The 18,545-nt window shown below is 37.9% G+C and overlaps 2 protein-coding genes across 2 annotated transcripts in view; one reads left to right on the top strand and one right to left on the bottom strand.

The window, feature by feature from the left end:
- KPNA5 (karyopherin subunit alpha 5) overlaps positions 1 to 4,172 on the top strand; it is a 23,834-nt gene extending 19,662 nt beyond the window's left edge. The window contains exon 14 of the mRNA XM_042477778.1: positions 571 to 4,172. Coding sequence (XP_042333712.1) covers positions 571 to 758 — 188 coding nt within the window. The 3' untranslated portion in view covers positions 759 to 4,172. The remainder of the gene's footprint in view (positions 1 to 570) is intronic.
- FAM162B (family with sequence similarity 162 member B) lies at positions 4,151 to 18,545 on the bottom strand. The gene is made up of 4 exons (XM_042477789.1): positions 18,206 to 18,545; positions 14,061 to 14,172; positions 6,757 to 6,865; positions 4,151 to 5,127 (listed from the first exon to the last, which is right to left on the bottom strand). The coding sequence occupies exons 1-4, from the start codon at positions 18,369 to 18,371 to the stop codon at positions 5,029 to 5,031; spliced, it is 486 nt and encodes a 161-aa protein (XP_042333723.1). The 5' UTR covers positions 18,372 to 18,545; the 3' UTR covers positions 4,151 to 5,028.

Raw genomic sequence — 18,545 nt, 5'->3', positions numbered from 1 at the left:
TGGCACTTTTTTCAAAGTCAGCAAACTGAAGAAAGTAATGAATGCACCGTACTTGCAGGAACATAGTTTGAACCTCTGCAGTTCAAAGGGCTGGTTTTTACTTTTTGGGAAGAATAAGAACCAATGTGCTCATTCTAACTCATGAAAATATGGAAGCCTCGCGATATACTAAGCTCATTAACATTTCAGATTTAGGTGTTTTGCCATTTATTGTGGCTAATTTTTCATGCTTTGCTTTCTTTTTGTGCAAGTAGCCGTTAAAGTTTTGACTTTCTATTTTTAAATATATTATATGCAGGAAATGAATAAACACAAACAGTCCTGCAATCCATAACACACATGCTCGTGAATAGTCTGGCTAAAATTGCTAGAATTATTTTGGTATAAAAGTATATTGTGGAGTCTATTGAAGCCTTAAGTCCAAAGGTATACTTAAAAGTGTGCTTTTGGGGGGGTTCTTCCTTTGGCCCTGTTGGGGGGAGAGAGGTATATTAAAGCCAATTCATTGAGTTAATAACTGTTCTTTATAGAGTATAGATTTCAATTATGTGTGTTCTCTTATTAATTCAGGACTAGATAAGATTGAAATTCTTCAAAGTCATGAAAACCAAGAGATCTACCAAAAAGCTTTCGATCTGATTGAACATTATTTTGGTGTGGAAGAGGAGGATGCAAATATTGTACCACAAGTGGATGAAAATGAGCAGCAGTTTCTGTTTCAGCAGCAAGAAGCGCCAATGGAGGGATTCCAGTTGTAGCTGGCCAGTATTAGGAAAGGTGGGAAGGTCTACTGAAGACAGATAAAGAAGCAGCTCATGCACTTACATGTTTTCATTATTTTCCTATGTGTGCATTTCCATTGTCTTGTGTCCAAAAATACTGACTAATTGCAGTTTAAAAAATGTTACAGAGCTTGAAGAGTGACTTCAGTGAGACATTAGATACTGAGTTTTCAAGCAGTTGCTAAAAATGCATCATTATGCATAAACAGCTTTTGATACTTTGAATTTTGGCAGTAGGGTTCATGTGCCCAGTCTACTCTAAATCTACCTCTTTACCATGGAGCAAAAAAAAAAAAAAAAAGATGTTTCAGAACTGAAGTGTAACATATATGAGCTCCTAGTAAAAGCTAACCTTAGAATGTGAAAAATTATTTATTTAAATAGTGAAAGTATAGTTTTATGCGTGAAACTTTGCGATACACCAGTGAAATATATTTATATTTAAAAGCATAATACATTGGGTGCACTGCTTGTATATGACATTAAAATAAAGGCAAGAAAAACCCACATTTTTTCTGCTGTGTGAAATGAAATGGTAGCTTGTTTCAGTTTATAATTTATGTAGACCTTGATGCCTAAGCATGTAGGGAAAGATCCTTCTCCCTCCTTTAATTTCCTCAGTGGTATTGCAAATGAGGATGGCATCTTTTCTGTTGGCCATTGTAGCTGTGCCTCTGACTACAGTTTCATTTGCAGTATGATAATTATGTTCATGTTGCAAACATGTTGATCATTTTCTGTCAGACTGCTGTGAAAGGCACAAGAACTGGTCTTTTCCTCTGGTCTGTTGCAATCCAGATTATAAATTGGGGATACATATTTATGATTACTTTGTAGTTACCATTTGATTCCTATGAGGGCAAGCGCAGGTTTCTGTAGCTGCATGCTAAAGATCGCGCATAGAAATGTCCATGTTTAACTTAAATGTTACCAAAGTGTGTGAAATTGCAATACTCTTTTTTTTCTTGAAACACAGATGATTGGCTATATTTATACAGCCAGTGTGTTCTGTTTTGACCAAATATACTAATGCATCTCATCTAAAGTTTGTTGCAAGATTTGTCCGTTAAAAAAAGACTTCATTTGAAACAAGCCAAGAAAAGCATGTCTTGCTCTGACTTTGTAATAGTGCTACGTTGAGAAAACACATTTTTCTGATACTTCAAGGAAAGAGAAAATGGTTTTGTTTGTAAATACTATAGTAGGGTCCTGTATAGAATCATCTTTGATAATGTATGCAAAATGTTTAAGTTTATATGATGTCTATCTAAAGAAAACAGGCCATTTTGTTGCTCATTTTTTATCCACACATCTTTTAACTTTTTGGTAGCACAATTAAAGTACTCTGTTTAATTTTGCTTACCAGAAATGTCTTAAATTGTGTAACTTTTTTAAAAAGTTGTATGTAAGATTAGCAGGTTATTGCCTTTTTCATAGTATTGTATAACTTTAAAAAAAAAACACGCACTCCAAAATCTTCTGAAGGAGCTATTTATCTTGTAGCCACAAACAAGTTCAAAAATACTGATCTTTTTGTTCCAGTTTTGTATGAGTGATCTGTACAGGACTGTTCGAATGTAGCAAAAAAAGGCACAGTTGGCAACATGCTTTTGTATCCTGCATCACTCTGGGGAAAATATTTCTCCATAGTATTTCCAGTGCCAGATCATCACCAGGAGAAACTTCAGAAAGAAGTTGCTGTGAGTTATTCTCATCTGTTAGTAGATTAGCAGCAAGGGGAACAAGCACAGAGTCAGAGTTCAGATGTATCCTGATCTTCACATGAGTTCTGACTGGAAGGTTTCTGCTTTGCATTTTCAGCTGTGAAAACGGGGTGGTAGCCAAGCTGCACAGCTTTGTACTGTGAAGAGTGGCTATAGTTTTTACAAAAGTATTGCAACAGTAACTCTTACTTTTCCCTCAAAAGGGTTTATGAAATTTAAGCTTGACTTTAAGAGATTAATAGTGAGGTGTAGTTTATGTGTTAACAGGGTGCTACAACTGAAGAAGATTCAGCCTTACTTGACTAATGGCTGGCAGTCAGATGTTCCTTTAGAGGGAATGAAAACACAAAAGCACAGTTGATGAGACAACCTTCAATGTTAATAATTACTTGGCCCCCTTATTTATTTGTAGTTTTTTTATTTTGGTAATACATAGTTTACCCTTTAATCAATTAATTTTACATAATTCGTTCCAAATATAGCGTAATGAAAAAAATTAATGAAAACTTGATTGTTCAGAAAGATTTTAATATGTAAAGAACAAAAATATTCAGGGTTGACAGGGTATTCCATTGTTCTGTTGAATTAGAAAAAAAATTACCAGTTGTGCCTGCTCTTAATTTGATTATTTGATATCTAATAGATGATGATATATAAACATTTCCATTTGAATGAAATCCAGCTATCAGTTGTACCTAGAGCAGACCAACTGAATCCTACTGAGATTGGACCTCATTAGAATTAAGAAATCTATTTGATTTTGATGTGTCTGCTCTAGGTAAGATAAACAATGTGTTTAACTGTTTGTATAAATCTTAGCAGAAATAAAAGGAACAAAATTAAACAGAATTTTAAAAGTATCTCAGTGTTCTGAAAGGTTATCATCTTATATATCATAAAAATGAAAGGTGCACAATGCTCATCCTATTCCTTAGAATGTAATGTTGATGTGGTTATTTTTTGAACTGTAATATCAGTATTTGGTTTGCTTTCAAATTCTCTTACATATAAAATAGAGACGACTTGCACACTTACAGAAACAGGTTACCTTTCTTGGTATTAATGTGAACTGCAGTCTGCAGAAATCTATAGCAAAGTAATGTTTGGGTGGGTTTTTATTTTTATTTTTAAGGTTCAAAATGTTAAAAATTAAATTACGTTTTCTTGGCACAGATTGTGAGACTCACATAATTATCTGCATTTGACATGACTAATCTATGCAACCATGCCAAGTATGTATCTCAGATACAAAACAATAATGAGCTTTTTTTCAAACAGGTTTACATTTTAAAATAAATAAATAAAATGGGTTAATTCTTAAAAGACAATGATCGTTACTTTTACTTTCATTACTAAATTTTGTTTTATTTGCTGGAGCCTTGTTTGCCTTTTTTGGTATGTTTTAAAGTCCCTTAAATTTATTTGAAAAATAAAATACACATTGTGAAACTAACAAAAGATAGGCATCTCCTATAAGAACATTTCTTTCTTATTCTTGTTGTGTTTGCAAATGACCCTTTGTAATTTGTTACAGCTGGAGGCTCTAACTGAATTTACAAATATGAACAGTGTGCAATATTAATGAATGTTACTACTATAAATATAACAACTATTACAGTACAAAACTAATAAAGGCATTTTACAAAAGAAGGGCATGTGTCTTTCGTTACAGTACTGTACTTAAAATATGTCTTCAGAAATAAAACAGTTTTTGAAAATAGAAGCTTAAAAGAGATTTGATAAATTGCTTGAAGTGACTTTTAATTTTAATTTTTTATAAATAATTTTAAAAACAAATATATTCTGCCACTTGCTATGAAACTTCATAAGCTTATAGGTAGTTAATAGTGTTGTATACAGATATTACAGGAGTGTTTGTAAAAATATTCTCATCAGCCTTGCCCTCCATATGTTATTAACAAAGAAGGAACTTTGTTCATCTATGTTTTGAATGCAACTCAGACAGATTAATGTAGGGTAAAGACCTTGAACAGTCCAAGACATCATCTTTATCTGGTACTCATTTTTACCCTTGCAAGCATTTACATGGATTATGGTAGAAAATAAAACTAGCTCATAGGTGTCCTGCTTTTTATTTAAGAAATTAAATGGTTCTCCATCTTTGATAAAATGCTGATTTTCCCTGCTTTCCCCCCTGAAGAATACCTTATGTCTGATTTGTCAGGAAATAATTTATGAGTTATATTAGCTGTTCTATGCGCCTACTAACATCTACATAAATAGTTATTAATGAATCAAATTGAGGCAGATAGCAGATGAAGCCTTTTAAAACAAACTTTCAGTTGACCTTCATATTTTAGTCCCTTTATTTGCTACTTGTGACATGGAAACAGATAATCTCCTCTCACTCCATTTGCTACATAAGTGCAAGTGAAGGCTGTTAGTAATAAATTGCATTTACTTTATCTTTAGCATTTTAACCAGGGAGTAGAATTTCATCCATTTTGCCCCCAAACATTTCTTCCTTGCAAACACACCTCCAACTTCAATATTATGTGTGACTATTTGGCCTTTGTCTCTGTAGGTGATGCAGCCTCTTCACGCCATTTGGCTTTCTTTGCTAAGTTCCAGCTTGTTAAGGATTCATGGCGTTGAACAGCCTGCAAAGGTAGAGCAACCGCTTTATAGTATCAGTCTGATTCAGACCAAATACCTGCAAGATAAAGCATTATTCTACACACAATGTGATTGTATGCTGGCATAGCATCCTTGGAAAGATAAAGGGGGCATATCTGCCTCTACAGTATATGAGGTCAGTATTGTAGAGTAGTTAGAAGTGTTATATTAGAATCAGGGAAATTGTTTTCAAATAGAAACGAGCCCCAGTGGTGCAGTGGTAAAATGCCTGTACTGCAGCCACAAGGTTGTAAGTTTGATCCCAGGACTCCAAGGTCCACTCAGCCTTCCATCCTTTTTGTAGGTCGGTAAAATGAGTACCCAGCTTGTTGGGGGCAATTGGCTAACACTTGTAAGCCGCTTGGGGCAGTGATTCTCTAAATTCTGGCCCTCCAAGTGTTTTGGACTTCAGTTTCCAGCATCCCAGACCATTGGTCAAAGTGGCTGAAGCTTCTGGGAGCTGAAGTCCCAAAACACCTAGAGGGCCAGAGTTTGGACATCGCTGGCTTAGGGAATGCTGATTTCACTATTAAGCGGTATAGAAATGTACTTGCTATTTCTGTCCAGCTGACCATTGTGAGGATAAATGGAAAAGGCCATAGATGCAACTTGAACTCTTTGAAGGCAGGATTATATATAAATTCAATACCCCTTGACTTGTGTTGTCTCAAAACCATATTTCCTTATATAGGAGATGTTAAGTTGGCATTGTAAAACATCCCCCATCAGGTCTTCTCTTCACTGCTACAATGCTGGATTTTTCAAAAGCATCATTTAAGCCAGGGTTTGGCAAATGTACAATACTCCTGATGTTGGTGGATTGTAGTCCCCAGCAGTTCTCTCCATTGGCTATTTTAGCCAAGTTTTACTGGAGACCAGTAACATCCGGAGGTCTGCACCTTTTCCACCCCTGATTTAGCTTCTCTGTTTTCTTTCTACTAGTGTTTGTGGTTGAGAAGCAGAAAGTAGCAGTAGGCTTCTTGGAACCCGAAGAAATGCAAACAAATGAGTGGGGAGGAGCCCAAATCATGCCCAGTGGCCACAAATTCTGTCTGACTTTTGGAAGGCTTGGGGAGCAGAAACAAAATGGAGTGTTTCTGGAGAGGGGCAAAGGACTCAGCTTTCCATGAGACAAAGCCAACACTTGCAAATTTTGATCTGATTTGAACCCATTACTATTGCAGAAGTGATCTGCCAGTTGAGGGAAAATGTTCACCCTGAACAAAGCTGTAAACACCACAAAGATGTTTATGATGGTATTATCTTCATCCAGTCCATGGCTAAAACCTGACTCGTTCTGGATGAACCATTATCTTAAGGAACAAAGAGGGGCTGGTTGTATTCCTTTGCTGAAGAGAAAACACTATGAACCAGAGTTTGAAAAAGAATTTTTTTTTTTGGACTACAGCTTGCAGAATTGCAAGTTATTTCTGGGGAATTTTGATTGCTATGCAAAAAAGTGACTTTTCCGAGCTCTGGTTAGAATACTACCCACTTTAAGATGGCAAGCAAGTGAATCCTGTGCTGCTTGAGCTTGGAAAAAACATTTTTAAGAAACCACTTTAAAATTCCCCAGCTAACATGGAGTGAAGATCATCATGGAACAAACTTACTCTTTTAGCAGAGATGATCACAGCAAAGCAACCCACTATGGTAAGACCAATCATTATATAACAAGCCTTGACTCGAGCTTTGTTCCTTGCAGCATCCAGCATCTCTGGCCTATAATAAAAATAGAGTTGGACTCGTTTTATACATGTCAGCTTGAAATGTTTTCAATAGATACAAATTTATTAGCAGCAGAAATAAAATATGCATTAGAATGACATTTTCGTTTGTTTTAGGCCTTTGTTAGTCTTTTAAAACTCAGTTGAAAATTTAGGTTAAAACAAATATATTTTACAGAGTTTGAACATGTTGCCCAGAATTCTCCATCACATCTACGCTATGTAAACTTTTGTATACAGTTGTCTCTCCCGATTCACAGTCTTGCCATTCACGTCCTTCAGTCTTTCATAGAAGGCAAGCCAGGAGGGACATAATGGCACACGTGCACAAGAGCGTACCCCCATTATAATCAACGGGGCTCGAATATTGGCAATTTTCCCAATTCGTGGGGTGGGTGGGTGGCCCAGAACGGATCCCCCATGAATTGGAAGAGACGACTGTACTTGGCTACATAGTGGAGATGCCAAAAAACCATTGTTACTGAATTGGAAAGATGCATAATGGGACAGTGACAAGTCTCCAGATATGTGTTGGGATCTACCCATGTAATTAACTAGTAAACCTAACTAGTGTCCCATTGTGCATTGGTCCCAATGCACAGTAGTCATTTCTCCGGCTCCCTTATATAATAACAACAGCTGCCTCCTGCTAAATATGGATGCTACAAAACTGCTGAATTCTATTTCCCACAGACATAAGTTTCCAAGTGAATTCCAAACATTATTTTTTGACTACAGCTACCAGAATCCCCAGCTAACATGGTTAGTGCCTTCATCTCTATACACCATCAGCATTCATACATTTTTGGGACCTCAGACATACTAAATACATTTTATTCAATTATTTGGCTTTTCAGTGTATAGTCCATCTATTGGCTACATTTTAGAAAAATGAACAAAAAGTCTTCTAGCACCTGGAGGACTCCGATGACAACCCAGTGGCAGGTGGGGACTTCTGTGTCAGGGATATATATAATAATATAATATAGATTTATTTGTATCCCGCCCAATCACGGGGAATCTGGGCTGCTAACAGCAATAAGAGAAATACAATAGAAAGAAAATACAATAAAATACAAAATAATCCCTTCCTGATCACATAATCAATACTTAAACAAACATAATAAGCAATATAAAAACAATAAGTAAGTAAAAGAATACTGCACAAGTTAAATAAGTATAAAATTAAATACAAAACAAATTAAGTATAAAAAATAAAGCAAACGTAATCCAAGGTACAGACATAACTGAAAAAAACAAAATCCAAGATACATTACTTAATAATAATTGGTACATAACATATTAATCTACTAACAATATTCGACCCTCCCCTGGCGGTAAAAAGTTACAGTATAATATAAATACAAGACAGCAAAATACAATAGCAAGGGGGATGTTCCGGAGGATGGAGGATGGCTTTTTGAATATGCTGTCTCCCCCTCAGTCCCTGTCTTCATATGGTGAATCTGTGTGTGTTTTTAGTCCAATAAAGAAACTATCTGAGGTCCTGAATTCTACCCCTGAAATAAGTTCACAATTTCTACACTATGGACCAAAAACCTGCAGCAGACTCTGCCCACAGACATAGGAGCCTCCAGTTACCATTTTGGGAAATGAAAAGGGAAGACAATTTACTTGAAATCTGTAATTATATTCCATTTCCCCCATACATTGTTTTAAAAAAGCCAAAAAATAATGCTATCAATGACTGTGCTATCAACTGTTCATGAATCTGCCCATTTCCATAGAGTTCACTCAAGGTTGTGGGATAAGGAATGTATTTCCTCTGAATTGTGTAGCACTTAAGACATTCCAGGAATGATGAACTAACGTGTGTTCCCCCTTTGGTCCAACACTGTCATACTTCATGTTCTTATGGGGGAATTGGGCCCCAATAAATAATTTATAAGGAGACATGGGCAGGTTTGAGCTGCAGTCCTAGGAACATTTACTTGGGAGTGCATTATTATTATTATCCTTTATTTATATGGCCTGTAAATTTACATCTTGTTGAATTAACAGAGAGCTACTTTCCAGTAAAGTTCTTCATATACTTTTTCCATTTAAATCTCACTGAAATTATAGATACACTTTTGTTTAAGTCATATTCTCAGTAAGATGTGTGGGGCTGTGGCATTACACATCCAAATTGAAAAAGGAAACTTGAATATTGCGACAGTTTCTGCTTCCCATCGGTAGGGAAATAAGGCAGCTGGATTTCATAGTATTAGGGCTTAATGCATTTAGGCATGACCAAATCCAAACCAGGCAAAGCACATTAAAGCCATTAATCTGTAAGTCACTCATAGTGAGACAAACAAAACGTTGAAGTTGTTGGCTTAAATTTGCTAATTATATTTCATGACACACTAATTGGAACAGTTCTGACGCCACAGATCATATCCTTAAACCAGAAGAACAAGCTGCAAGAGAGACCTTATTACTGTTCTTTGTAATCTTTTGCATCTTATAGGATCCACCAAGTTCCAGGGGAACCCAGAGATGGGGATACTCAATTAACACTGAATTTAAATATAAATAAATGTTGAAATATAAGTTATTTTATAATTAAATGAAAAGCCACAGTTCAATAAGACTTTAGCGATAGAAAAATCTATCAAATCACTGTATAGTGTTTGGCCTCTTCACTCTAATCTTCATCAGTCTTCTCTGCCCGCCAAACAACTATCTCTGCTCAGTTCAGCAAGCCCCCCACATCATAGCCAAATTTTGCTACCAAGACATAGTGACCAAAAGTATTTAATTGTAGAAAACCAGCATTTCCCCCTCTTTTTCCATTACTTTGCCTTGATTACCCCAATATCCTTCTTGTCTAATAATTCTTTGGGAGGGCTCAGTCCCTTTGCCAGCTGTGTGGGGAATAGTTCTAGCTTTCTTTGCCTCCTTCCTCTTGGTCACTGGACAACTGTCTCTGCGAGAACGCCTCTCTAGAACTCTCTAGGTCCTCCAGTACAACTCTGGTCAACATCTGCTAGAAACTCAGCACAGAATTGCACTGGATGACCTACAAATGTCCAGAGAAGTGTTGTCTCTAGGAATCTGTAGATTCTCCAGTGCAACCTCTGGTGGAAAAGACCACAGACTTGTGCTGGAGGACCTAGAGATTCTTAGAGAGAACATATTAATCAGATGTGTGAATAATCAAATCCGCAAATACGGAGAGCCGACTGTATTTGCAATTCAGGTCTTATTCTCTGGAAAAACAATGCATGTGGAACTTTTGTATAGAAAACATCATTTTCCATGGAGGGGAAAACAAACTTTCTTGTGTAGAAACCCTCAGGGGAGGAGAGTTGTGGGGTGGGGTGTGGATTATGCACAGGCAGCAAGAACTACCTGATCTACATGGCAAATGCTGTCCAGGCACAGCAAGTTCTTGAGGAGCAAATGAGAGTAGGGCCAGTGAATCAGTCACCCTCTGTGTAGTCCCATTAGCACCACCTAGCAAGGCAAATGACCTGGGAAGCTGGGAACAACACCCGAGGAGCAATACATTCCCTCCATATGGGACAGCTATTATTTGTGCATCCCTGGAGTAGCCAAATGTCTACAGAGACCATGGAGGTTAGAAGCACATTCACAACTTGACATTCCTCAGCTCCATTCCCTTTAAGCTCTATTCCCCGTTGGACTCCAAACTCTATTCACCAATGAATGGTGAATTTAATTTTCTGTATTTTAAAAAAAAAATTCTGTATTTTTTAAGGGTTTATGCCTCACTAGGATAATCTGAACATGGAGCTACTAGCATCCCCACTGTCTTGTAGTCATGTTTCTCACCATGCTTTAGAATCTTGAGTAGAAGCATTGGTTTTATCACTTTTTACCCAAATCTAGAGGGATTCAAGAGTCAATCTCTATACTATACAGACAGAGTAGTTTGATTTTGAGAGTCATGGCTTTATCCCATCGTATCTTGGGATCATGAACTTAGTGTGGGAAACAGAATTCTCTGTGGGAGAGCTCCAGTGCTGTCATTCTTTTAAAAAGTCCACACAGCTGTGCGCCTGTCTCAATGGTACTGAGAAAACAAGTTACAAAGTTCTTGTTTCAAAAGGCATTGCTGCTAACTTGTCTTTTAGACATTTTTCTTTTCTTTATAGGACAACAGTTATTGCTCATGCTGTTTTGCTAAAACAGTCATTGGGGAAGTAAGTTTCTTTCAGGATAGATCTCCCTTGTGCATGATACCCTGACATCTAAGAAATAAGTGAAACTAGTTCTTTCCATAGAGATACTACAAATGGTATAATATTCACTGATTTTGTTAGGAAAGGAATCTTTTTATCACAGCTGTCTTTTTTTTTTAGGGTCATGGAAAATACTGTGCTGGAACAGTTCTTTGATATTAAAATTCATAAAGTTACATATGATGATCTCGTTATACAAACAGGAACACAAAGAGATATAAACAGTTCTTTTTAGCTACAGCATGATGTATGAGTAGCAGCAAATGCTACAAGAGTTTAGAAAAATGTTGTAACAACTACAGAATAGAAACAATTTTTTTTCTCAAGGAAACGAATGCTGGAATTGGTGATTAGTATACATAAATACATGTCATGGAAATTCCATGTTACTGTTATTCTAAGACACCTGAAACTCGGGCAAATGTAAGGCTTTTAGCTAGTGTATAGATGCCTTACCTGCCAGAGCTCAACACTTTTGATCCTTTGACTTTTGGCTAGCAAGGTTGGGAGCATGTCATTACTGACTTACAACTCCCATCAGTCCTAGCCAGTATAGACAATGTGAGGGATGATGAAAGTTGAAATTAAACAACATTGGATGGGCTATGTTTGTTCCCCAACCTCCTACTCTTCTAAAGCTACAGATAAGGGGACAACTTAGAAACTATATGATGAGGAGGAACCTGACACCACTCCTGAAACTATCCAGAGAACAGAAGAACAATTCCTCTAGAGACTGTCTTGAGCATCTCTCTTGGTTCTGGTGCTCAAGGCAGTCTGGAGAGTATGGTCAAACAGAAATTAGAAATGTTATTGTGGGGCACTACAGATCCCCAAATCTCCCAAATAGTATCATTTCTTAAGTTATAGATGGCAAAAAGGGAAATGTTTCTAAATTCGGTGATGAACATGGCTGCCATAATAAATGCACCACAGTGGCTGTGATAAGGAAACTAGAATTTTAGTATGCAGTTGGTAATAGCAATGTTCTCTGTAATTACAGTACAGAATAATATGGCCCTCTGGCTGATAGCAGGCATATACACAATGAGCAAGCATGCTAATTTTTTTTAGAGAGGATAATATGGTTCGGTTGTGTATTGGCACATCATTGATGCTAAATTTCTCCATGCTTTGTGAAAACATCTTTTTGTTCTATACCCTATAGATGAATCAAATATGCTTCAGCTTGAACAGGCAGGCAAAATATGCCCACTTCTGGGCATTATTGGCAAATGTTTAGACACTGCATGCTGCAATGACACTGGAAAGCTGGCTTGAAGCCAGCCAGCTGCCAGATGTGGGAAGCTCCATGATGCTCTGGCACATGGCATTTACATGCCACATGCCGCCACTGCATCATGAAGCTGCTATGGGGCTGTGGCGGGGCTAGCAAGGCTGGCTTTTCCCCAGCCAAAAAGAGAGTGGATGGGGTGAAACAGATGGGTGGAAGGGGCGGCTTGGGATCATGGCAAACACATACCAGAGCCCCAGTCTGTCTTGAAACTAGCTGAAAAAGGAGCAGAAAATATTTGCTCCTTTTTCAGCTGGCAAAATGTTGGCTTTTCCCATCTTGCTGCATCCCCATGGTGGCTTTATGATACTCTGGTATTGTTGCTGTGTAAATGCCATTCCACCGGAACGTCATGAAGCTGCCCATGTCTGGGTTTCAAGATGTCTTGGGGATGTGTCGTGTCTAAATGCCACGTCTCCAAGCTTCCAGGAAGCCAGCTTTTAGAGTCGATCTGTTCCAGCCCAATCTTATCCACTTCTTTTTCAGCCAGGTGGAAAGCAGATTGGGGCCATGGTATATGTTTGCAGTGGCCTCAGTCCATCTTCGGAAGCAGTGGCTTCATTTGTTTCACCCCTTTGTCTGCAAAACTATTTCACTATGATTTATTATTATTTTGAATGCAGTGCTATCACTGTGTATGGCATCTACAGAGCATGAAGTATGATAAAGCAAACCTAAACATTCCCACAAGTGTTTGGGTGATCAAAGCTGTCACTTCTGAAAAATCAATACATATTTTGCTAGCTTTTTTCCCACACACTCAAATTCATATTTTTTTTAAAAAAAATGTCCTTGACTAGACTATGAATATTACCACCCAGTATACAGTTGATATGATATTGTGCAGTTTATAAACAAATACCATCCCATTTGCCTTTGATCTTTGTTTTAATTTAATTCTCCCTTCCCCCTTCCCCAGCAAAATAAAGAACTTTGGATAGGCAGTCAACTGTCAACATCCTTGAGAGTTTTGAGACCATATCCTGTTTGTCTTTGAATAGAACTTCCCTAATGGGTATCTGGGGAGATTTGTGCAATAATCCCAGTTTTTATTATTTTGTTGAGGGAAATTACTAGTGGATGGAGACTTTTATTCTCCATCATCCTCTCTCTCTCACACACACCCCTTTGCATACATGTACAATGGGGAAGCATAAGCTGGCATCCTGTATGGCTCAATGTAGTATAGTAGTTCTATATGCAGAACTATGCTACAATGGCCATTCACTGACCCCTAGACTTACTCTAGAATTAATTCATGCCCACATGGCATTCTATGGCTGGAAGGCATCAGGAATAAATTGGATAAAGATCTTGCTATGTCCTTGTAGCCAGATGCAAAATGATTACATCAACCACTGGGGTTCCTCTGGAGGTATCAGCAGAAGATGTAATCATTTCATGTCTGGCTACAGGGACAAGGAAGATTATTGCATTTACTTTTTTGTGCAATCCAGGCATGGGATGGGATCGGGGGGGAAACGTGTGTTATCACACACAACATTGCTGCTGCACTGCTGGCTGACCACCACCCGATAGATAGTATCGTTTTCTCAGAAAAAAACAACATTTGGTTCATTGTTTCCTCCTGATATTTTTAAATATTATCATGTGATGGATTTTTTAAAAAATGGCAGCTGTTTCCCCTCAGTATTTACAGCAGCCTGATGGAATGAAATACTTACGAGATCCTAAGGGGAATCTCATCTTCTGTCTTGAAGCGCCCAGTCCACAGAAGAATTTTCTTGTCAAAGGTTGAAGGTTTGTGGCCACCAGGCACTTTGTATGACTTCTCAGCTTAAAGATCCAAAGCATCACATCAGTTTGTGTACTGAGAGTGGTGGAGGAAAGGGGAAGGTTTAGGGTTAACATTCTAGCACCAGAGTGTTATTGTACCTCTTCCCCTTTCTCTGTTTACAATTCTTAGATTGCATTCAGGGTTGCCAGATTGAAAACTGGAGATAGCTCCTGAACTTTTTGTGGTTGTGTACAAAAGGAAATTTTAGCCTGTCTCCCCTTTCATACAACTAAGGAACAAGCTACACTAGTTGAAATCACCTCTTCTATACAACCATGAAAGGTGCAGGAGCCCTCTTCATTTTTCACTCTGGCAACCCTAGATTGGCCAGTGTAACTACATTGGCATAAACAGTAGCAGCAGCAACAAGGGTAAAATGGTCATTTGTGTTGCAGCAACAGGGTTGGGAGGAAGAGATTATCACACCAGGGCCAATTCAGCAATAATCATGGTAGTAAAAACAAAAAGCAACAGTAGTGCTATAGTAGTGCAATAAGGCCGCATAAAACCTAAAGAATATCTGACATATCCGTGAATGAATCATTAGTACATTGAGATTGATCATTTTGCACATGCACCATTTTGGCACCTGTCTTCAAATCATGTTCCTGCACCGCACAGAGTAAAAAAAAAACAATAAAATAAAGTTTATTACTTCACCCTAGTATTTTAATCCAGTATAAACAAAATCATGCCCGAGACCTAAAACAAGACTGAAATCCACAGCAAACCCAATCCTGGCAATGGAATGAATTGCCTGTGCCAAAATGCAGACCCTTTAAACTTTAAAGGTCCCAGGTTGTTCCCCCAATAGCGCAAATGTAATGCAATTAGCTTTTGTACTGTGCCCTGGCAATCGTGCTTCAATCATGCTACTGAAAAGCAATTCATGAGGATTCCTTGTGGATGGTTTGTTGCTGGAGCATTCCTGGTTCTTCGCGGGATAAGTCCTGGATGAGGGCGACATCTTCTGAAAATCTTCCATACAATTTTGCGATTTAGCTGGGATTATGCCTTTTTCTTCCCCCTTTCTCTCCTCTGTAAGGAGGAAAGCTGTCTGGCCTGTTTCCAAGCTATTGGGACCATTTTTCCTCTCCCAAACCCACTATACACTACTCCAGAGAAAGGCTATGCTATCATACAGGACCATTACTACACTGTAAGCATCACCAGGGTTTTGGCCTCAGTGGAAAGCAGTGGTCAGGGTAAGATCTAACACTCTGAGATCTTTAGGACAAAGCTACTATCACTTTTTAAGCAAGTGATGTAAATTATCATAAGTCTTGTGATTTATCTAGAATGCAGAAATGTTGCCTTTTAGCACCAGCCATCATCATCATCATGACTGGGTGATAGTTGCCAACCTAGGCTGCATCTGCACTGCAGAAATAATGTAGTTTGACACCACTTTAACTGCCATGGCTCAATGCCATGGAATTCTAGGATTTATAGTTTTGTGATGCCAAAGAGCATTGATGCTTCACAAAACTACAAATTGCAGGATTATGTAGGATGGAACTATTACAGTTAAAATGGTGTCAAACTGCATTAACTGCAGCATAGATACACCCTAAATCCTACTGACAGTTACCAACAGAGTAAACCCATTAAATCAGACCTTTTTGTTTAGGCAGGCCTTAATTTTCTAATTTATGTGACAAAAAGAAGTTTTAGTGTGGTGGTGCTTTAAAGCTGTTTTGAAACCCGCTTTAATATATGTTTTTACAATGTTTTAATTGTATATTGCTTTAACCTTGTGTATTTTGAAACTAAACTGACATTTAAGTGGTTTTAAACTTTTGTATGAATAATTTTTTTTAAAAAAAAATTGCACCATATTTTTAAATCTTTGAAAGCTGCTTTGGATTTTATAGTTTTTTGCAGCGTTTTCAGGCTATGTGCTATATAGCCTGAAAATCCCACAAAAAACTATGGATTCCAGCCATGAAAGCCTTCAATGTCACACTGCCTTGGATTCTGTGTAAAGAATGAAAAGAAAGAAAGAAATGAAATGAAATAAATGGAATTTACTCAGGTGTTGACTTATAATTCAACACCTGATTCAGTGTTACTGCTCTAGTTGGAAATAGCCAAAGGATTCAGGCCTTGGAGTAATACTCCAAAAAAGAAAGTTTTCTTGAACTCTGAATTAAACTGTAAGTCAAAATGACATGGCAAGAAAAGTATCTCAGTCATTTGCTTTTTCTCCCCAGAGCAGAACTACAGCTCTTAGCTCTTAACTCCAAACCTTATCATAGAGGTGGGGAAACTTTTGCATTTCAAATGTGTTGGATTTCAATTCAAAGAAATGGCAGTCAGAATGGTCAGTATCAATAGACTATGGTAGTAGTTGTTCAAAGCATCTGGAGGATCAAAGTTTTCCACTGTTAATGTTGTGTGCTTTCAAGTCATCTCCGACTTATGGCAACCTTAAGGTGAACCTTTCACAGAGTTTAAAAAACACAATGGGTTTTAGCACATTTAAGTCTGGATTGGATTAAGGCCAGAATATTTACGTCCACCTTATTAAAATGAAAAGTATCAGGTGCCTGTAATACAGTGGGCTCCTGCCATCCATGGGCTTACCATCTGCAGATTTGAGCATCCTTGGATGCAAGCCCCATTGTTGCCAGTGCATGCACATGGCCACGCTAGCACCTGCACGCACATCGCATTGTCATTGGGGACAATAGGACTAGAGGTCCCACATTTTTTCTTATCCATGAGGGAAGGGGTCCAAAACAGATTCCCTGTGGATACGAAGGGCCATCTGTACATATATGACTACAGTATTTAATAAATGTGTATTCCATCCATTCACAGCCAAATTATAGAAGACAAAATGATAACATATTTACAGCTCAGCCTTATATTTCAAAACATAGATAAGTCCCACTAAATAGTAAGTGGGCATAGAACTGCAATCATAATTATAAAAATAGTAACCATTGAAGGATCCTAGTACAAATTTTCAAATGAAACATAACATGAACAGTATCACAGAGCCTGCCACTATAATTCTTTGTTTTATAATCCATGATGATAAAAATGACATTATTGTACAACTGGGGAATTGTGAGAGCTGTCATCCAAAAAAATAATTTAGCCAAACTCTGCTGAAGAGAGCGGGCATTGATGACTAAATTTTTGATGAAGGCCCACTAAAAACAGCACAGCTGCTTTTCAGATGAGTAAAATCCATGCATTTCATAAGATGTAACCAACAGTCTACAGCATTAATATTTAGACTGAATTAGCTAACATGATCTTCATGTCATGATCCCCTCTTATCTCTGTCTGTCTTGATATTTCTTTCTTATATTCGAAAACAAATAGTGAATTTTCTGTCATTACAGTAAGGGCCCAAGACTGTAACAACAGTGGCACAATTTCATTACTCTGAAGCATTACAGTTTTGTATTGTATGACATACATTAGTTTTTCAAAACACAAAGATGATGTTCTAATTTTGAGTTATTACTCTTCCTCTTCCATTTCTGTTATTGTTTACTGCTTTATTATTATAAAAATCTGAATGCATTATTGGTATCAGCTGTGGTACACAATAGTGCGATTAGTAAGATACACATAATTTGTAGCTTTAATTTACCTTTGGGCAGCCAAAACAGCATGCTCCTAATTAGTACACTTTGATGCTTTCCCAATGTTTTGCCTGGATGATGCTCATAATAATATGATAACATCAAATATAGCAGAGGAAGGCAAGAATTATGACTTTGGAAATAGCACTATAACTTTTTTTGGGGGGGCAGCCTTTCAAAATCTCTTTTTTTAAAAAAAAATTGTGGGTGCAGAACAACATATTTTGGAACTAGAGGGTAGGTAGCAGTAGCACCTGTGGGACAGGGTTGAGAAACAAGAACTTAAAAATGTTCCTTTTGGGAGTATGGCAACTGCCAGAATCCTCTACTGGCCACCCAAACTGGCTGAGGTTTAATTGTAGACCTGGCTGGCATTTGGGAGAAGTACTCAAATGCTTCTGTCTGCCAAGAATTCTTTCCAGCTACTCACTTGAGTTCTTTGTCTCTGGGTTTCGGTGCTGACCACTGCAGGAGAGTGCTGGAGAACTCAGGCTTCCAAATATGAGAGGAGGTCTTCGTGGAGGAAGGTTGGGCTGCCCTTCAGCCAGGAAGCGCCCAAACTGGAGACGAAGACGTGTCCCACTTGCAGCCAGCATGGCAAGAGCAGCCAGCTGGGTGTCCAAAGACAGTTACTAAACCTTTCAGTTACCACGACCAGCTGGTGCCCAAACTGAGAAGAGAAATAACTTCCAGACACACACTTGCTGCCTTTATAAACTCTGTGCCCTCCTACCCAAGCCTGGTAACAGCAGAAGCTCTTTCCAGTCTTC

Source organism: Sceloporus undulatus, chromosome 1 (genome assembly GCF_019175285.1).
Source record: "Sceloporus undulatus isolate JIND9_A2432 ecotype Alabama chromosome 1, SceUnd_v1.1, whole genome shotgun sequence".
Classification (NCBI taxonomy): Eukaryota; Metazoa; Chordata; class Lepidosauria; order Squamata; family Phrynosomatidae; genus Sceloporus; species Sceloporus undulatus.
The sequence above is the reverse complement of the archived record's forward strand: the minus strand, read 5'-3'. Positions and strand labels throughout refer to the sequence as shown.

Coding starts and splice junctions, on each gene's coding strand:
- FAM162B (XM_042477789.1), bottom strand. CDS start 18,371: ATGCTGGCTGCAAGTGGGACACGTCTTCGTCTCCAGTTTGGGCGCTTC. Junction 14,173..18,205: donor CCCAGAGACAAAGAACTCAA/GTGAGTAGCTGG, acceptor TGGATCTTTAAG/CTGAGAAGTCATACAAAGTG. Junction 6,866..14,060: donor GAGATTCCCCTTAGGATCTC/GTAAGTATTTCA, acceptor TTTTTATTATAG/GCCAGAGATGCTGGATGCTG.